The sequence below is a fragment of the Myotis nattereri genome (assembly GCF_964212035.1).
Source record: "Myotis nattereri genome assembly, chromosome: 3".
NCBI classification, from domain to species: domain Eukaryota; kingdom Metazoa; phylum Chordata; class Mammalia; order Chiroptera; family Vespertilionidae; genus Myotis; species Myotis nattereri.
In genome coordinates this window covers 43,396,682-43,415,959 of record NC_138077.1, presented here as the reverse complement: position 1 = coordinate 43,415,959, position 19,278 = coordinate 43,396,682, and the positions used below count along the sequence as shown (strand labels likewise).

Genomic DNA, 19,278 nt, shown 5'->3' with positions numbered 1-19,278 from the left:
TGCCGACGGCAGGGATTGGGGCTCAGCTCAGGCCTGCGCAGCGCCAGGGCCCAGCACTTAGCATCGGTTTCTCACCTGCCCTTGGGTGAGACAGGAAAACTCTTCAAATCAGCCGAGTGTCTTCCTGGGCAGGCATGACCTGACCGGCATGCAGAGCTGCTGTAATGTATTCCGTGGTGCTGTGACTGAATGGTGAGCTAAAGAACTCTTGGGACCTGATGAAGGAGACGGGCTGGAGGAGTAATTGGCTGATGTTGACTGGCCCTGATTTGAGCAGAGGCTCTCATACTCTGCTAGTAAACTGCTTTGGCTCTTTAAACTATAGAAAAAACCACCAAGTTTGCTTTGAGAATATCGAACTCCTTTGGCCTTTAAGCTCATCAAGAAACCTTCTGTCTGTAATCTAGGGAGGTAACATCTTGGCTCTGGAACCAGTTTTGAGTTCAGACCCCTGCTCTGCCGTTTCTTGAGTGTGTCACCCTGGTTAACTTACTGATCATGTCTGAGCCTCAGCTTTCTCATCTGTAAAATGGGGTTGAGACTATCTGGTGTAGCTGCAACCAGCGTCCAGTTGGCGGTCACTTAATGCTCAGCCCCTTCCTCCAGGGTGGCCTCGCACACCTCCATCCAGAGGCGGCAGCAACAGGCGCAGCCAGGTTTCGGGAGGAGGGACACCTTGGAGGGACCGCGGGCTTGGTTCCAGAGCACTGACATGGAGTATTACAACTGAGCAGGTCGTAATCTCTTAGTCGGGAGGGTTTTGCCTTTAATTTGTAAAAAATACAAAACCTGTGAAGTGCAATACAGGGAAGTGCAGTAAAATGAGGTATGCCTGTATAATAAAAGCCAAGCTGGTATTTCAGGGGCACCTCCCTGAGCCGACTGCCGAAGAGGGAGCACCTAATCTGTGTGACCTCCTGCCATTGTTGGTTCAGTGGCTGCAAAGTCCCAGGGCCAAGAAAGGTACAAATGCTGCTCTGGCAGCCAGCCCCCATCCCCGGAGCACTTGGCTACTCTGAATGAGTCGTGAGGCAGCCGCTTATTTGAATAAAGGTGGTGTGTCACAATCAAGGTCCTTGACTTTAATACACGAATTGTAGTACTAAATGTCCTTTATGGCTTGACAGGCTGAGAGCTAGAGAGCTAGACAGCCAGCCAGCAGGCCTGCAGAGCTTAAACACAGAGCATTTATTGTTAGAAAGGGAAAATCTTACACTCAAATGGGTTTTAACATAAACACATCAAAAGAGAGATGCCGGGCCCGCAGGTCCTTGGCTCCCTCCAGTGCAAGTCTCAGCTATGCTGCAGCCTGGCCCACTCTGTCCCCTCCTCCCAACAGCAGCAGGAGCCGAAGTCCCTCCAGGTTCCCTGCTGGCTGGAGGAGACAAGGACCACAGACTCCCGAGTGCCTTCTGCGTGAGCTCCGCCTATTCTCCAGGCTTCTGGGGAGACAGGAAAATGTCCCAACAGGTCAAGCACATTTTCTCAAAAAGCTGGATGGAGGTATGTGACAGTCCAGGCAAAACACAATCAACCAGTCTGATGCTGCAGCAACATCATGGAAGAGACGGGAGGGAGTCTCCCTGGCCTGGTGGGCATGAGAAAGCCTCCACCTCGGACCCACTGCTTAGGAGTGTGGGTGGCAGCGGGGGTCAAGCCAGTCAAGGGGGTCCCCCAGTTGCCTCGGGGTCACCTCTGGTCTTCAGGGCCAGGCCCCAGAGAGGCGTCAGTCCTCAGTCACAGGCGGGGGAATGAGCTGCAGCTGGAAGTTCTCGTTCTGGAAGATGCTGTGGGAAGCAGGGCCACTCTGGGAACCACTGAATGGCCTGTAGCTCTCGCTGCCGCGGCTCTGGGAGAGTTCTGTAAGGAGCGCCAGCTGCAAAGGAGCGGACACACATCAACCAAGGCGGTGGGGGCGGAGAATGTGTGGGGCGGTTGGATGTGGGGGGGGGGGGGGGTTCCTGAGTACGTGAGGGGCGGGGCTGCACTGCGGGAAGAATATACTGGTTTGGATCCCAGTTCTGCGTCTACAAACAAGTAATGTGACTGTGCACTAGTTCATGCGATCTTTAGGACCTAAATTCCCTCCTTTACTGAGTGGACTGGGTCCATCCCATAGACACATCAGACTGTGCTGCTCTCTGATAATGGAAAGCTGACCGATTCTAACCATCAGCGCCGAGTCCTCCTCCTCGAGTTGGTCCTGACCCTGAGGTTCTCCTCTCTGCTCATCTCCCTGCGCTCCGTCCTGGTCAGTTCTCGGGGGAATGGCCCTGCATGAAGATCACTGGCTCTGACTGCTCTCTTCTGTAACCTGGACAGCTTCAATGGATGCCCAGCTGCTACGTCCCACTCCCCTGTGAGAAGTCTCCAGGGCAGACTCAGAGACTACCTGCTCCTCTAAGAGCCCTGCCTGCTCCCAGCTGTACTGGTGTCCAGTGACACCAGTGCAAAGCAGTTAGTGGCTCAGTTCTGGAAGACCTGCCAAGGACAGAGAGTGGCAGGAGGAAAGGTTAATGCCAGCCCATTGGGAAACCAGGCCGTGCTACTCAGAGGGGTCATCCCTTTTGCCTCAAAGAGGCCTCTGCAAGAGTAAGGAGCCTCATGGCCTGGCCATCGAGATGCCCTGGCTGGTCAGAGGACAGATGAATTCCACTCTCAAGGTCCTGCCCCTGGAGAGGGCAGCTGTGAGGAGTGAGCCACCACAGTCTGGCCCTACAGGCCAAAGTCTGTAGGGCAGTGGTTCTCAACCTTCTGGCCCTTTAAATACAGTTCCTCATGTTGTGACCCAACCATAAAATTATGTTCGTTGCTACTTCATAACTGTAATGTTGCTACTGTTATGAATTGTAATGTAAATATCTGATATGCAGGATGGTCTTAGGCGACCCCTGTGAAAGGGTCGTTTGACCGCCAAAGGGGTCGCGACCCACAGGTTGAGAACCACTGCTGTAGGGACTTCTGACAGCCCCAGGTAACGTGAGTGCCCTCTAGGTGCCAGGCACTATGCGAGGTCCTTGATATGTGCATTATTTCTAAAAAACTTTTTAAATTTAAGTACAGTTGGTATACAATATTATATTAGTCTCAGGTGTATAGTGATTTGACATTTTTATACTTTACAATGTGATCACTCTACTAATTATAGTGCAAACTTATTACAGTGTCATTGACTATATCCCCCTTCACCTTTATCACCCCTCCCCCACCTGCTCCCCTCTGGCAACCATCCCTTCTTTGTTTCTATGAGTCTGTTTTTTGTTTTGTTTGCTATGGGTGTTTTTTTTAGATTCCACATCTAAGTGAAATCATATGGTATTTGTCTTTCTCTGTCAAACTTATTTTACGTAGCATAATACTCTCTGGGTCCATTCATGCTGTCACAAATAGTAAGACTTCATGTTTTTATTGTGCAATATTCCATTGTGTATATTTTATTGTATATACCACTTCCTCCATTATCTGTTCATGTATTGATAGACACCTAGGTTGCTTCCATATCCTGGCTATTATAAATAATGCTTTAATGAACACAAGGATGCATGTATTTGTTGAACTAGTATTGTTTTCTTCAGATCAATACCCAGAAGTGGACTTGCTGGGTCATATGGTACTTCTATTTTGCTGTTTTCCCCAGCAACTGCACCAGTTTGCAGTTCCACCAACAGTGCACAAGGGTTTCCTTTCCTCCACATCCTTACAACACAACAGTTGACTTTCTGATGAAAGCCATTCTGATAGGCAGGAGGTAGTACCTCATTGTTTTGTTTTGCATTTCTCTGATGATTCGTGATGTTGAGCATCTTTTCATAAGTCTGTTGGCCATCTGTATGTTTTCTTTGGAGAAATGTCTTTTCATGTCCTGTTTATTTGAGGAGGACAGTTCGAAGTCTTCTTTAAATGTCTGTGGAGCCATCTGGTCCTGTGCTTTTGTTTGTTGGGAGTTTTTATTACTACTTCAAATTCATTGCTAGCACTGGTCTGTTAAGATTCTGTGTCTTCCTGGTTTACTCTGGAAGGTTGTATGTTTCTAGAAATTTATTCATTTCTTCTAGATTGTCCGGTTTGTTGACATATAATTGTTCATAGTATTCTTTAGTGGCTTTGTATTTCATGGTGTCAGTTCTAACTTCTCTTTCATTTCTGATATGCTGTATTCTTTTTTTAGCTTGATGAGTTTTGTTAGAGGCTTGCCAATTTTATTCTTTCAAAGAACCAGCTCTTAATTTCATTAATCTTTCCTATTGTTCTATTTTCTATTTCATTTATTTCCACTCTGATCTTTATTATTGCCTTCCTTCTACTTACTTTGGTTGTGTGGTTTTTTTTAATATATTTTTTTGATTTTTTACAGAGAGGAAGGGAGAGAGATAGAGAGTTAGAAACATCGATGAGAGAAAAACATCGATCAGCTGCCTCCTGCACATTCCCTACTGGGTATGTGCCCGCAACCAAGGTAAATGGCCTTGACCGGAATCAAACCTGGGACCCTTGAGTCCGCAGGCTGACGCTCTATCCACTGAGCCACACCGGTTAGGGCCTTACTTTGGGTTTTGTTTGTTCCCCTTTTTTCTAGTTTCCTTAGGTGTAGATTTAGATTGTTTATTTGGGATTTTTTCCTTCATGTTGAGATAGGTCTGCATGGCTATAAACTTTCCTCTTATAACTGCTTTTGCTATAAGGTTACGTTTTCATTTGTCTTAAGGTAGTTTTTGATTTCCTCTTCGATCCATTGGTTGTTTAGAAGCATGTTGTTTAATCTCCATGTATTTGTGTGTGTGTGTGTGTGTGTGTGTGTTTTCCCTGAAGTTGATTTCTAATTTCATGCCATTGTGGCCAGAAAATATACTTGATATAATTTCAATCTTCTTGAATTTATTGAGGCTTGTTTTGTGGCCTAGTATGCAATCTATCCTGGAAAATGTTCCATGTGCACTTGAAAAAATAGTGTAACCTATTGTATTTGGATAAAGTGCTCTATAAATGTCTGTCAGGTCGAACTGGTCCAATGTGGCATTAAGGCCATTATTTCCTTTTAATTTTGTCTGGGGAGTAGTTAACTTTTGCCTTTATGTCTACTAAGAATTGCTTTATACATGTGGGTATCCTAAGTTGGGTACATAGATATTTACAATTACTATATCCCCATCTTATATTGAACCCCTTTAACATTATGTAATGTCCTCCTTTGTCTCAAAGTGTATTTGGTCTGATGCCAGTATTGCTGCCCCAGCTTCCGTTTGTTTCTATTCACATGGAATATCTTTTTTCATCCCTTCACTCTCTTTCCATCTAAAGTGAGTCTTTTGTTTGCAGCAGATACTAGTACACAGATCATTTCCTCCCCCTTAAGTCCATTCGGCTACTTCTGTCTTTTGTTTGGAGCATTTACTCCATTTACATTTACAGTAATTATTGATAGGTGTGTGCTCACTGCCAATTTGTTAATTTATTTTTAGTGGTTTTTGTTGTTCTTCACTGTTTTTCTCTCTTCATTTTTGGTTTATGGTTACCATGAGGTACATATGTATCTATATCTTTACCAGTCTCTATTTCAAGCTGACAGGCATTTGAGTTCAAATGCATTCTAAAAGCAGTACATTATTTCTCCTCCCTCCACCTTTGTTTTTGACATCATGTCTTATATTTTGTTTTGTGTATCCCGATTCTTTATTGTAGTTACTAATTTTTTCTACTATTGTCTTTTAACCTTCATATTAGCTTTTTAAAGTGGTTGATTCACTGTGATTATTGTATTTTTGCCTTTCTGATATTTTTCCCCTGTATTTTCTTATTTTTGGTTACAATCTTTTCTGCATAAAGACCCTTTAACATTTCTTGTAAGGCTAGTTTAGTGGTGGTGAACTCCTTTAGTTTTTGCATGTCTGGAAAACTCACTCCAATTCTAAATGCTAACCCTGCTGGATGTAGTATTCTAGGTTGTAGATTCCTTCCTTTGAGCACTTTAAATATGTCCTACCACTCCTGTCTGGCCTCTAAAGTTGCTTCTGAGAAATTAGCTGATCGCCTTATGGGGTTTCACTTACTTGATGTTTCATTCTTGCTGCCTTTAAGATTGTCTTTATCCTTAACTTTTGCCATTTTAATCCAATATGCCTGGGTGTGGGTCTCTTTGGTTCATCTTGTTTGGAACTCTATGTTTGGATGTCTGTTTCCTTCCCCAGATTAGGAGAGCTTTCAGACATTATTCAAATATTCTTTCTACCCTTTTCTCTTTCTTCTCCTTCCGGAATCTCTATAATGCAAATGTTAGGTTGCTTGATGTTATCTCAGAGATCTCAAATACTATCCTCATTTGAAAAATTTTTTTTTCACTTTGCTGTTCTGATTGGGTGATTTCTATTATTGTCTTCCAGGTCACTAAACTGTTCTGCATTAACTAATTTGCTCTTGATTCCTTCTGATGTAGTCTTCATTTCAGTTATTTTACACTTCATTTCTGATTTTTTTAAATTACATTTTCTATCTTTTGTTGAAGTACTCTTTGAATTCCTCTATTGTACTCTCAAGGTTGTTGAGCATCCTATGACAGATTCTTTAAATTCTTTATCAGGCAAATTATTTCCATTGTTTTAGGGTTTTTCTCTGGCGTTTCTTCTTGTTCCTTCATTTGGACATATTCTTCTTTGACTTTTGTGTTTGTTCCTATGAGTTGCAATGAGTAACTGTCCCTCCCAGTCTTGAAAGAGTGGTCTGGTGACTGTGTTGAACGGTTTTGGCAGCTGGTTGTAATCAGGGCGGGCATGTGCCAGACCCTATGTGTCACCTGGCCTGAAGGAATGGGTTTGAGGTGGGGCAACTGGTGTGTGCATACTTCCTTGCCCTTCTAATCTGGGTGTGGCTGCCTGATTTAGACAGGGCTGTGAGATGTGTTTACCATGCCCTATTGCTTTTACGTCTATGTTCACAGCAGGGCTGTGCATGCACACCCAACTCACTCCATATGCGGCAGCCCTGTGTGTGGTACCACAAAGTTTTGCTGGTTCCACATTTTCTTTGGTGGGGTGGCCCCACGTGTGCATGCAGCAGTGACCCACTATCTGCACTTTCTCTAAACAGGGGGGCCCTAGAGGCAGGTACCACAATGTTTTGTTAGCTCTGCATTCTCTTTATGTGAGGAGCCCCTTGTGTGCACAGCCAAGTGGGTGCATGAAGCAGCACACTGCTGTACCTGTTTGATCAACCTCCAGGTGGAAGGACCCCTTGTGTGTATGGTTCCTGCTGGATCCAGCTCCAGGAGGGGTGACTGGGAACTCGCCAGAGTGCCCTGCAGGTCGGCCACAGAACCTGGATGAGCTCCTGCCCGCTATCCAGGTTCACTGGAACCAAACATTGGCCTCACTGGTTCCTCTGGTCCTGGGTTGTTCCTCAGCTCCTGGAGAGCTTCCCGACCTTTTCTATGAGGTTCCCCTCCCCGCCTCTTTTTTTTTTGCTTATTGCACAGAAGCTATTCAGTTGGTTCCCAGTGTTCTCCCAGGAGGAACTGCTCTAAATATAGGTGTACATTCAATGTGTTCTTGGGAGGGGGTGAGCTCAGCATCCACTATGCTGCTATCTTGGACCTGCCTCACGTGCCTTTTATTTCTTATCCTCTACAACCCTCTGGATGTAAAAAACCCAGGGCCCTGAGAAGTTAAGTTACTTGCCCTGAGTTACCCAGCAGTGAGTGGTAGTGTGGGATTCAAACTCAGGTCCATGAAGCAGCTGAGCTTCCCATGGTCTGCCTCCCCTGGAGATAATGTCTGTCAGCTGTTTCCTATTCACATAACCTGCCAGAAACTCTGTTCTAGCTGTTTCCGTACCTCTGGTAAGGGGTTCTCTCCACTCAGGCAATCTCTTTTATTAATAACTCACTACCAGTGGTTGTGGTAATTGGGGAGACATCTGAAGGCTCCTAAGTTTAAAGCGCCAATTTATCTAAAATAATCCAGCTTCTGGCTCAGGACATGCATATGATCCAATTCACAATTCATAACACTGGCTCTGACTGCAAGTTACTTAGATGGCCACGAAAGCAGGGGGTACGCTTGCTTAAGCAGTCCTGCCAGGAACTTCACTGCCACCACAAAGGTTACAGAGAGACATCCCTTGTTCTGCTCGAGCTCCACTTTGTGACTTCCTGTCTTCTGTAAGCCCCACAGCTGCCCATCAGTCTGTGAAGTTCTTCACAAGAACTTTCTACAGTGCTGTGAACAGAGCAGGCAACAGATGCTACATAAACTCCAAGTTCTTTCACAGTCAGACACTGTGGGGTAGAAAGTTAACTACTTCTGTTTCCCAGGAAAGAGATATTTTGTGTTCTACTGTTGTAATTTAGTGATCTGGAAATCGATGTGTCCAGTCTGAAGCAGCAGAACTTCCTTAGAAGGCCAGAAACCCAACTCCTGGGCAGAGCTTGGATGAGGCTGGGAAGGGACAGAGGTAATGCCAGTTAAATAACCCCTGAAGTCTCCTGGAACAAAAACCTCTGCCCACACCACCTCTCAAAAATGGAACATCATGCCAAGGCCGGTTTGGCTCAGCGGATAGAGCATCGGCCTGCGGACTGAAGGGTCCCGGGTTCGATTCCGGTCGAGGGCATGTACCTGGGTTGCGGGCACTTCCCCAGTGGGGGATGTGCAGGAGGCAGCTGATCGATGTTTCTCTCTCATTGATATTTCTAACTATCTCTCTCCCTTCCTCTCTGTGAAAAATCAATAAAATATATTTAAAAAAAAAATGGAACATCATTTTTCCTCTGGGCTTCCATGCAACCTAGCAGGTGTTTGCCTAAGAATGGGGAGTGGGAGAAGGGAGTCCAACAGAGCACATTAGCAGTCTGTACAAGCTCAGGACAAATCGGCCCAGCTGGAGTCAGGTGTGACTTCGGGACTGGAGGAGGTGATAGAGTTTGGACTCCACCTTCAGGTGATGGAGATCCAGGAAAGTGCGTTAAGCAAGGGCGGTAACATGACATTTGGGTTTGGAAAGATTACCCAGGCAGCAGCATGAAGAAGGGACAGAAGGTCTGCAGTGAGTGACAGTTGGGAGGGAAAGGGGAGAAATACACAGGAGATGTAGAGAAGACGTCTACAGGATCTCCCTAGTGCGTGGCTGGAATGGGAGAGATAAGCCGAGGGTACTGCCCTGCTCTCAGGCTGGGTGAGAGAAGGCACCACCCAGAGAGGAGCACCAGGAAGAACAGGCTGGGGAGCTAATGAGTACACTTCTGAAGTGCTCCTGCAACACCCAAACGGGTGTTATAACTGCTAGCAGATCTCCAAATCTGTGTCCTTCTGTGGTTATAGGATACCAGTAGTTTTAGCCCATGGCCTTTTGTAATAAAGACAATTTCTCCACTCTGCAGTGCAGTTAGGTGTGTGATCATGTGTCTAAGTTCTGACAATGGGGGGTAAGTGGTTTATACAACTTATAGGAACTGTGGTTAAACAAAGGGCTTTTGGTCCTCCTCCTTTTCCTCCATCTTGCTGGCCAGGATGCAGATGTAATTGGTGGAGCTGGAACAACTATCATAAGCCAGATGTTAAGGATGGTGGAGCCACAAGATAGAAGAAATCCAGAGAGAGGTTTATGGAAGGTGCCCAGGCTGCCTGCACTTACACTTCTATCTTGGTTAAGTCACTATAACATAGCAAATGCAACTAATGCTGATGTCCGCCAGGGCTTGAGGCTTTGGGCAGATTTGACAGTCATTAATATAAAGAAAGGTCTCCCAGATGAAGGATTAGGAAACACAGATGCCCTTCCATGTCCTCACAGCCCATGGTAGGTAAGGTACAGATACCTTTCCACTTCCTTTGCATTCCTTGCCAAATTCTCATGGCTCCATGTGGCCATAATAGGGCATTTTTCAGACTAAGGAGGAGGCTGGAGAGAGGACCTGAGGACTCAGCATTTCCAAAATAGTAATTATAAATAAGGAAATAGAAATTTGAACAACCACACAAACATTACCCTGGAGCTTCCTCGGTAGAGACGACAAAGCCGATCAAATGCTTGGATTTGCTGTGGATCCAGAACAGGTTCTGAGGTTGCCTGAGAAATAAAAGATAAGGTTGGTAACATCCATGGGCAGCCTCTGAACTTGCTCAATAGTGAAACAGGACGTGGTGCTTCCTTCATTCCTTTGAAGAAAACACATGCTATTAGTGAGAGAGAATCCAGTGAACATTAATGGGCAGGTCCTGCTAAAGTCCCCTGGTGCCAGTGCCCAGGCTGACCGCTCTATGGAACCTTTCCCCAGTGTGGTCTCTAATTTCCCGTACCGATCAGCTTCCTTTAGGGCTTTGTGATTGCTCTTTGCCTTTACTATGTAGAGAAAAGTAGCTCCATACAACCTTGCCTTCCCATGTCCATCACTACTAGTAAGTATAGTCAGCAAAGATGGCCCTTCTTTGTGGTGGTAGTGGGGGATGCATTATACAGGAAAAATCACGTCATTTCCCTGTCTCATTATAAAGATGGTAGCCACCTATCGGGTTGCAAGGTTGGTCTACTACTTTTTGGAAGAGGTGAACTTAACATTTCTATAGCAGTATTGTGATTCTACTACTGGTGGTTCTGATCCAACTTATACCTAGAGGGAAGAAATGGGATCTTGTGGAAGGCAGCCATAAGCTTTGTTGAGTCAGAAGTAAATTGGAATACTAGTTCTGACACTAACTTACTGTATGACCTTAGGCAAGTCATTTCTATAAGCCTCAACTTGCTCACTTATAAATGAGAGAGGATAACGCTTTCTTTATGAGGTCACCGAAAAACAAATTACATGAGATTACAAATTTAAAGTGCCTTTAACTTACCTGGCACCCCACAAGGGCTCAGTATATGCTAACTTTTATTACTACATTTAGAGATACCTTTAGTTAAATGTTGATTTCAGAAGTGTTTTTATGTTTATGTATAAGTCTAGTAAAAAGATGTTTTTCTTTACTGTGAACGTTTTTGGCATGAGTAAAAAGTATCTATATATATAAAAGCCCAGCGACCAGAACAGTGGAACAACCAGAACAACCAGAACAACTGGTGACTATGAAGTGCACTGCGGCAGCCAACTAGCCTGATCCAGGCCCAATTGGCCCCCAAAACACTGATTGGGGGCAGGGCTGGCCGGCCGGATCGCAACTGTGCACGAATTCGTGCACTGGGCCTCTAGTTACTAAATAAAGACCTATGTATCTGAGGGGAAGGGTTTCAATGAGAAAGGGTCTTGGTGTTGACATGAACAATACTCTATAAGAAAGTACTATCATGTCCATATTATTACCCCAAGAAGGACTGACCTTCAAAAAAAGATGTACATATAAGAAGTCATGAACCAGCTAAGAAAAAGCTAAAGGAGTTCATCACCACTAAACTAATATTACAAGAAATGTTAAAGGGATTTCTTTAAGAAGAAAAGATAAAAAGTATGAGGAAATGTAAGAACAAAAAACATTCTCACTGACAAAGGCAAATAGTAAAATCAGTGATCAACCAACTATAAAGCTACTATGAAGGTTAAAGAGCAAAAGTAAGAACATAATGTGTAATTACAACAATAAATTAAGTAACACACAAAATAAGTATAAGAGAATGACAAAAACATAAATGTGGAGTAAAAATTGTAGTGATTTTAAAATGTGTTCAAACTTAAGTGACCATAAACTTAAAACATACTGTATAAATATAATGTGGTACATATGAAGCACATGGTAATCACAAACCAAAAATCACTAAGAGGTAAACAAGAAATAAAGAGAAAAGAATCGAACATAACCATATAAAGAGTCAACATACAAGAGAAGAGAGCAGAGAATAAGGAACAGAAAAGAACTATAAAAACAATCAGAAAACACCTAATTGGCAATAACTATCAATTATTTTAAATGTAAGTGAATTAAATGCTTATATCAAAAGACATAGGGTGGCTGAATGGATAAAAACAAAAAAGACCCTTGCCCTAGGCAGTTTGGCTCAGTGGACAGAGCATTGGCCAGTGGACTGAAGGGTCCTGGGTTCGATTCTGCTCAAGGGCACATGCCCAGGTTGTGGGCTTGATCCCCAAGACAGGGTGTGCAGAAGGCAGCCTATCAATGATTCTCTCTCATTACTGATGTTTCTATCTCTCTCTCCCTCACCTTCCCTCTCTGAAATGTGTGTGTGTGTGTGTGTGTGTGTGTGTGTGTATGTATATATATATATATATATATATATATATATATATATATATATATATATATATATCCCATACATATGCTGCCTATAAGAGACCCCCTTCAGACTGAAAGACATGCAGACTGAAAGTAAAGGGACAAAAAACGTATTTCATGCAAATGGAAATTTTTAAAAAGCTGGGCAGCTATACTTATATAATACAATGTAGACTCTAAAACAAAAGTTGTCACAAAGAAGGGCATTTCATAATGATAAAGGGATCAATCTAACAAGAGGATATAACTCTCATAAACATCTATGTACACAATGTAGGAGCACCTAGATATATATCAATGGACATAGATCAACAATAATATAATAATAGTAGGGTACTTTAACACTCTGTGAAGATCAATGAGTAGATCATTCAGACAGAATCAAAAAGGAAACAGTGTATGCCCAGCCAGTGTGGCTCAATGGTTGAGCATTGACCCATGCACCAGGAGGTCACTGGTTCGATTCCTGCTCAGAGCACATGCCTGGGTTGTGGGCTTGGTCCCCAGTAGGGGCTTGCAGGAGGCAGCTCATCAGTGTTTCTATCTCTCTCTCTAAAATCAATAATAAAAACATTTAAAAAAAGGAAACAGTGGCCTTAAATGATGCATTAGACCAGACAGACTTAATTGATAATTTTAGAACATTTCACCCCAAAGCAGCAGAAAATAAATTCTTTTCAAGTGCACATGGAATATTTTCCAGGATATCAAATATTAGACCACAAAATAAGTATCAGTAAGTTTTAGAAGCAACTTTTCTGAACACAATAGTATGAACTAGAAACCAATTACAAGAAGAGAACTGAAAAACACACAAACATGTGGAGGTTAAATAACATGCTACTAAACAATGAATGGGTTATCAATGAGATCAAGGATGAAATCAAAAGGTACATTAAGACAAAAGAAAATGAAGACACAATTACCCCAAATTTATGAGACATGGCCAAAGCAGTTCTAAAAGGGAAAGTCAGAGCAATACAGGCCTACCTTGAAGAACAAGAAAAATTTCAAATAAAGTATCTAATCTTACACCTAAAGGAACTAGAAAAAGAACAAACCCCAAAGTGAATAAAAGAAAGGAAATAATAAAAATCAGAGTGGAAATAAACAAAACAGAATCTAAAAAAAATAATAGAAAAGATCAATGAAACCAAGAGTTGGTTCACTGAATGGACAAACAAAATAGATAAACCTTTAGCTAGAATCATCAGAAAGAAAAGAGGACCCAAATAAAATAAAGAGGAGAAATGACAACCAATATCACTGAAATACAAAGGATTATAAGAAAATACTATGAACAATTATATGCCAACAAATTGGACAACTGGAGGAAATGGATAAATTCCTAGAAACATACAACCTTCCAAGACTAAACCAGGAAGAAACAGACAATTGCTAACAAAATTGTATTGGTTATCAAAAAACTCCTAACCAACCAAAGTCCTGGACCAGATGGCTTCACAAGCAAAACTTACCAAACTTTCAAGAATTAACACCTATCTATATCAAACTATTAAAAAATACTGAAGAGGAGGGAAGGCTTTCAAACTCTTTTTATGAGGCCAGCATTACTCTATTACCAGAACCAGATAAAGATATTACAAAGAAAGAAAATTATAGGCCAATATCTCTGATGAACATGGATGCAAAAATCCTCAACATAATATTAGCAAACTGAATTCAGCAATATATTAAAAAGATTATTCAACCTGATTAAGTGGGATTTATTCCTGGGACACAGGCCCATTCAGTATCTGCAAAACAATGTGATACACCCACATAAACAAAATGAAGGATAAAAATCATATCATCATATCAATAGATGCACCAAAAAAAGCATTTGATAAAATTCAACATTCTTTTAAAATAAAAACTCAGGCCCTAACTGGTTTGGCTCAGTGGATGGAGCGTTGGCCTGCGGACTGAAGGGGCCCAGGTTTGATTCCGGTCAAGGGCATGTACCTTGGTTGCAGGCACATCCCCAGTGGGGGGTGTACAGGAGGCAGCTGATGGATGTTTCTCTCTCATTGATATTTCTAACTCTCTATCCCTCTCCTTTCCTCTCTGTAAAATATCAATAAAAATATATTTAAACAAAACAAACAAACAAAACTCAGCATCGACCTATGAACCAGGAGATCATGTTTGATTCCCAGTAAGGGCACATGCTGGAAGTTGTGAGCTCAATCCCCAGTGGGGGGGGGGGGGGGGGGTGCGCAGGAGGCAGCCAATCAAAGATTTTCTCTCATTGATGTTTCTGTCTCTCCCTTCCTCTTTGAAATCAATAAAAATATATATTAAACAGGAGAAAACAAAACTCAGCAGTGAGGATAGAAGGAACATATCTCAATATAATAAAGGCCACATGTGACAAATCTACTACTAACATTATACTTAATGGTGAAAAATGAAAGTCAATTCTTTAAGATCAGGAGCAAGATAAGGATGTCCACTTTCACCACTTTTATTCAATGTAGTGTTGGAAGTCCTAGTTACAACAATCAGACAAGAAAAATAAATAAAACGCATCCAAGCTGGAAAGGCAGAAGTAAAACTGTCATTATTTGCAGATGACATGATAGTATGTATAGAGAACCCTAAGAATTCCACCAAAAAACTATTAGACTAATAAATGAATTAAATAAAGTAGCAGGATTCAAAATTAATGTTTAGAAAACAATCACGTTTTATACACCAATAACAAATATCAGAAAGAGAAATTAAGAAAACAATTCCATTTATAATTGCATCAAAAATTAAAATACCTAGAAATAAATTTAACCAAGGAGGTAAAAGACCTGTAAGACACTGAAGAAAGAATGTGAAGAAGATATAAATAAATGGAAAGATAATACTTTGCCCATGGATTGGAAGGATTAATATTTTTTAAATGACCATACTCCCCAAAGCAACCTACCGATTGAATGAAATTCCCATCAAAATACCAATGACAGTTTTCTCAGAACTAGAACAAATAATCCTAAAATGTACATAAAACCAGAAAAGACCCCGGATATCCAAAGCAATCTTCAGAAAGAAGAACAAAGTTGGAGATACCATGCTATCTGATCTCAAACTATAATACAAGGCTATAATAATTAAAATGGTGGCACTGGCATGAGAACACACATACATCAATGGGCTAATATTGAGAGCCCCACTAATCTATGATAAAGGCGGCAAGAATAGACAATGGGCTAAAGACAGTCTCTCCAATAAATGTTGGGAAAACTGCACAGATATTTGCAAAAATATGAAACTAGGCCACTTTCTTACACCATATACAAAAATAAACCCAAAATGAATTGAAGATTTAAACTCCTAGGAGAGGACATAGGCAATCAACTCTTTTACTTTGCTCTTAGCAATATATATATATATATATTTATGTCTTCCCAGACAAGGGGAACAAGAACCAAAAATAAACAAATGGGACCACATCAAACTAAAAAAGTTTTTCCACAGTCAAGGAAACCATCAACAAAACAAAAAGACAACCTACTGAATGGGAGAAGATGCTCGCCAATGATACGTCTGATAAGTGGTTAATATTCAAAATCTATAAGGAACTCATACAACTTAACACCTAAAAAACAAATAGAACAATTGAAAAATGGGCAAAAGACGTGAATAGATGGTTCTTCAAAGAGGACATACAGATGGCTAAAAAACATATGAAAATGTACTCCACATCACTAATCATCAGAGAAATGCAAAATAAAAACCACAATGAGATATCACCTCACACCTGCCAGAATGACTCATCAATAAATCAACACACAAGTGTTGGTGAGGATGTAGAGAAAAGGAAATCCTCATACACTGCTGGTGGAAATGTACTAGTAGACTGGTGCAACCACTGTAGAAAACAGTATGGAATTTCCTCAAAAAATTAAAAATGGAATTGCATTATGACCCAGCAAGTCCACTTCTGGGAATTTATCCGAAGAAACCCAAACACTAATTTGAAAAATATATGCATCCCTATGTACATTGCAGTGTTATTTAAAATGCCAAGATTTGAAAGTAGCTCAAGTGTCTATCAGTGGGTGAGCAGATAAAAACGCCGTGGTACATTTACACAATGGAACACTACTTGGTTGCAAAAAAAAGAGGTAATGCCACCTTTTGTGACATCATGGATGGGCCTGGAGAACATAATGCTAAATGAAATAAACCATTTAGAGAAAGACAAGTACTGGGTACCATATGATTTCACTCATATGTGGAATTTAATGAACAAACTGAACAAGCAAAATAGAGACAGACTCATAGAGAGCAGGCAGACAGCTGTCAGGGGGAGGGGGAATTGGGGAAAAAAAGAAAAAAAGAGAGGGGAGAGAGAGAACTCATTGACACAAACAACAGTGTGGTGATTCCAGGGTGGGGGTGGAAGATGGTAAAGGGGGGATAATAGGTGATGGGGAAAAAATAAAATTAAGAAAAAAAACTTAAACATGCAATACCTGACTATATATATAGTCAGGGGCACTAACCTCTTTTCCCTTAGATTGTCAAATAAAAAAAAAGGACAACAGCCAACACGATAGCTCTCTGGTATGAATGAATCAAAATTATACCTATTTTCTGTCAGACTGGCAAAAGAAAAACTTGTTTTGTTGTACTGCAGAATTTTAGCAATTAGTTATATATATACCATGAGATGAAATAGTCACTGCTGTAGACTTGTTACTAATTGTGTTTTCTTTTTTGCTTTTATCACTAAGGAATTCAGTTGCTACATAGAACTAGCAACTGCTCAGGACTTGGTGGCAAACATTTATGTGTGCTATTATAACCCAGTTTAGTATTATTTTCCACGTTAATTTATTTCATCTTATTGGATATATTTTGGAAGCAACTGAAATCGTTGGGGAAAGTGAAGGTCGTGTTAATTCATAAGTAGAAAATGTTACTGTTAGAAACAGAATCACGCTTTCATCCCCACCAGGAATGTATGGTAGTCTATTCTAGGCGCAGGTGAAAGGCTCTGGCCCCTGGGAGTTTGCTCACTGAGGCAGAAAGTGCAGAAGTCTCAATGTTGGTCGAACCCACGTGTCCTGACCCAGTGCTTCTCAAACTTTAATGCACATAAGAATCACTGAGGGATCTTGTTAAATGATTCTGGTTGGAAGATCTGAAATTCTGCATTTCTAACAGGCTCCCAGGCAATGCTGAGATGCTGGTCCGCAGTCTGCACTTGAGCAGCAAGGTGCTAGCTAATCTGCACTGCAAGAGCAGCGCGGGTGGCTGCAGCCTTCCTGTCCTTACTGAGAAGGTAACAGGACACTCTCAGGTTGTGGGTATCTGCCTCCTCCTGAGTCAGCAGTACCAAATCGACCAAACAATCAGCATTTCTTTTTTTCTGAGGTCCCCCGGTTAGATATGTTGCTTTCAATACTGGAGTTCACATGCATCTTAGCAGGTGCAAGAAACTTGAGTAAGATAAGAATGTTCCTGCCACATGGTTCCTTTTGAATCTGACTGAATTGTAGGTCCTACACCTACTTTACTAAATAAGTAAACAGGATTGTATAAACTGAGGAAGAGCAGGCCAGGAGACTTGCCCAGTATGAATAAAACACTTGCAACCAATTAAGCATCCTAAGTGGTCCCTCCATTTCATAAACCCGAGTCCTGGGAGAAAACCTGGAGTAACAAGCTAGTAAGTGCGCATGTACAGACATACAATTTCAAACACGACACCCCACATAGGTTACAGGGGTGGCTTACCATGATCGTATTCCTCCTCTAGGTCCTTAAACTCCTTGGAGATGCCGAGAAGGGGTTTCCAACAACCACATCCTTTAGAAATGAAAAATGTGGTTGCTCCGCATGTGAAGTCACTGGAGGTGACCCGTCCTTTCTTACAACACAGCCATCATCCTCAGCAACCAGAGACTGAACTAAGGAGCGCCTGCTGGGCTGCCCTGGGTCCTTCTGGAAACGGAGTCACTGTAGGATGCAGAGGCCCTATTCTAGGCCATCCAGACTGTCTCTGTGTGAAAGGCAAGTCGTCTGAGGTGAAACGGGAGCACTATTTGTAGACATGCCTAGGATGAGTAGAGGCTCCCTAGGCGAGCATTCTGTATTCTCCATGGTTCTATGGGTTGGAAAAGTGGGTGGGGTGGAGTGGGAATAAGGGCCCATGGGAAGGCAGCCGGTCCACCAACGACCCATTTAGCTGGTTTACATCCTGCCTCTGCAGGATCCTGTCCTGTCGCCTCCAGGCATCATGAACTGGATCCAGTTCTGTGGTTCAACAAATATTTCCAGAGTCCCTACTATATTAGGCCTGGGGTACAAAGGTGAATAATTCAAGAGGAGTTTAATGTCTGTCAGATCCTGGGACATTAAAACGCCACCAAAAGATTTCAATGTTGATAAGCAAGGCTTGAGAGGTTACTGAGGTATAATAACTACAAGTTGCATAGCTGTCTCACGTTATCTCCACAAACCATCAAAATGCCCCTGAAATGACATTTTGGGGTCCAGAGTATGCTCTTACACATGATGAGACGTGGCAGTCTCGGCTCTGGCCCCCTCTCTGCAATGCTTTCTCGGAGTCCCTGTCCTGTCTGTAGATCAGCTTGCACATGACCATGCACTCACCAGTGTAATGGCCTGCTTACCTGCCTCCCCCATTAGACGTGGGCACTGTGAACATCAGCGCTGTACTTACTCACCCTCCTCTTCCCAGTGTTCTACACCCAGCAAATGTCGGACAGACATCTGCTAAATAACCCCACATCCTTATCTATTCTGAACTGTTCATTCCAGGGAGAAGAGCAGCCAGCCATTTGCTCTCCTGGTCCACTGTGAAATTGCGGGCATTTGCCTTCCTATTTTCAAGCATTTGGATTATGTCAAGATTCTTTGTGTCTTCTACATGTTGTCCTTTATCGCAATGGAAAGATCTATTTTATTTAGTTGAATTCACTGTTAGGGGAAGGATGATTTCAACTATCAGAAAACATAAATACCAACCCTTTTAAGAAGGTAGAAGAATTCACCAAAACCATGAGACTTATTAAAAGCCGCTCCTGTTGTTGCCCTGAGCGCT

The 19,278-nt window shown here is 42.2% G+C and overlaps 1 protein-coding gene across 2 annotated transcripts in view; it reads right to left on the bottom strand.

The window, feature by feature from the left end:
* Window positions 1–1,067: 1,067 nt before the first annotated feature.
* The window catches only part of VPS8 (VPS8 subunit of CORVET complex), a 263,787-nt gene continuing 245,576 nt past the window's right edge, over window positions 1,068–19,278 (bottom strand). For both annotated transcript variants that reach the window (XM_081086229.1, XM_081086230.1), the window contains 2 exons: window positions 9,976–10,056; window positions 1,068–1,876 (listed from right to left, as the gene is read on the bottom strand). In XM_081086229.1, the coding sequence (XP_080942355.1) occupies window positions 1,727–1,876; window positions 9,976–10,056 (231 nt within the window). In that variant the 3' untranslated portion in view covers window positions 1,068–1,726. The remainder of the gene's footprint in view (window positions 1,877–9,975; window positions 10,057–19,278) is intronic.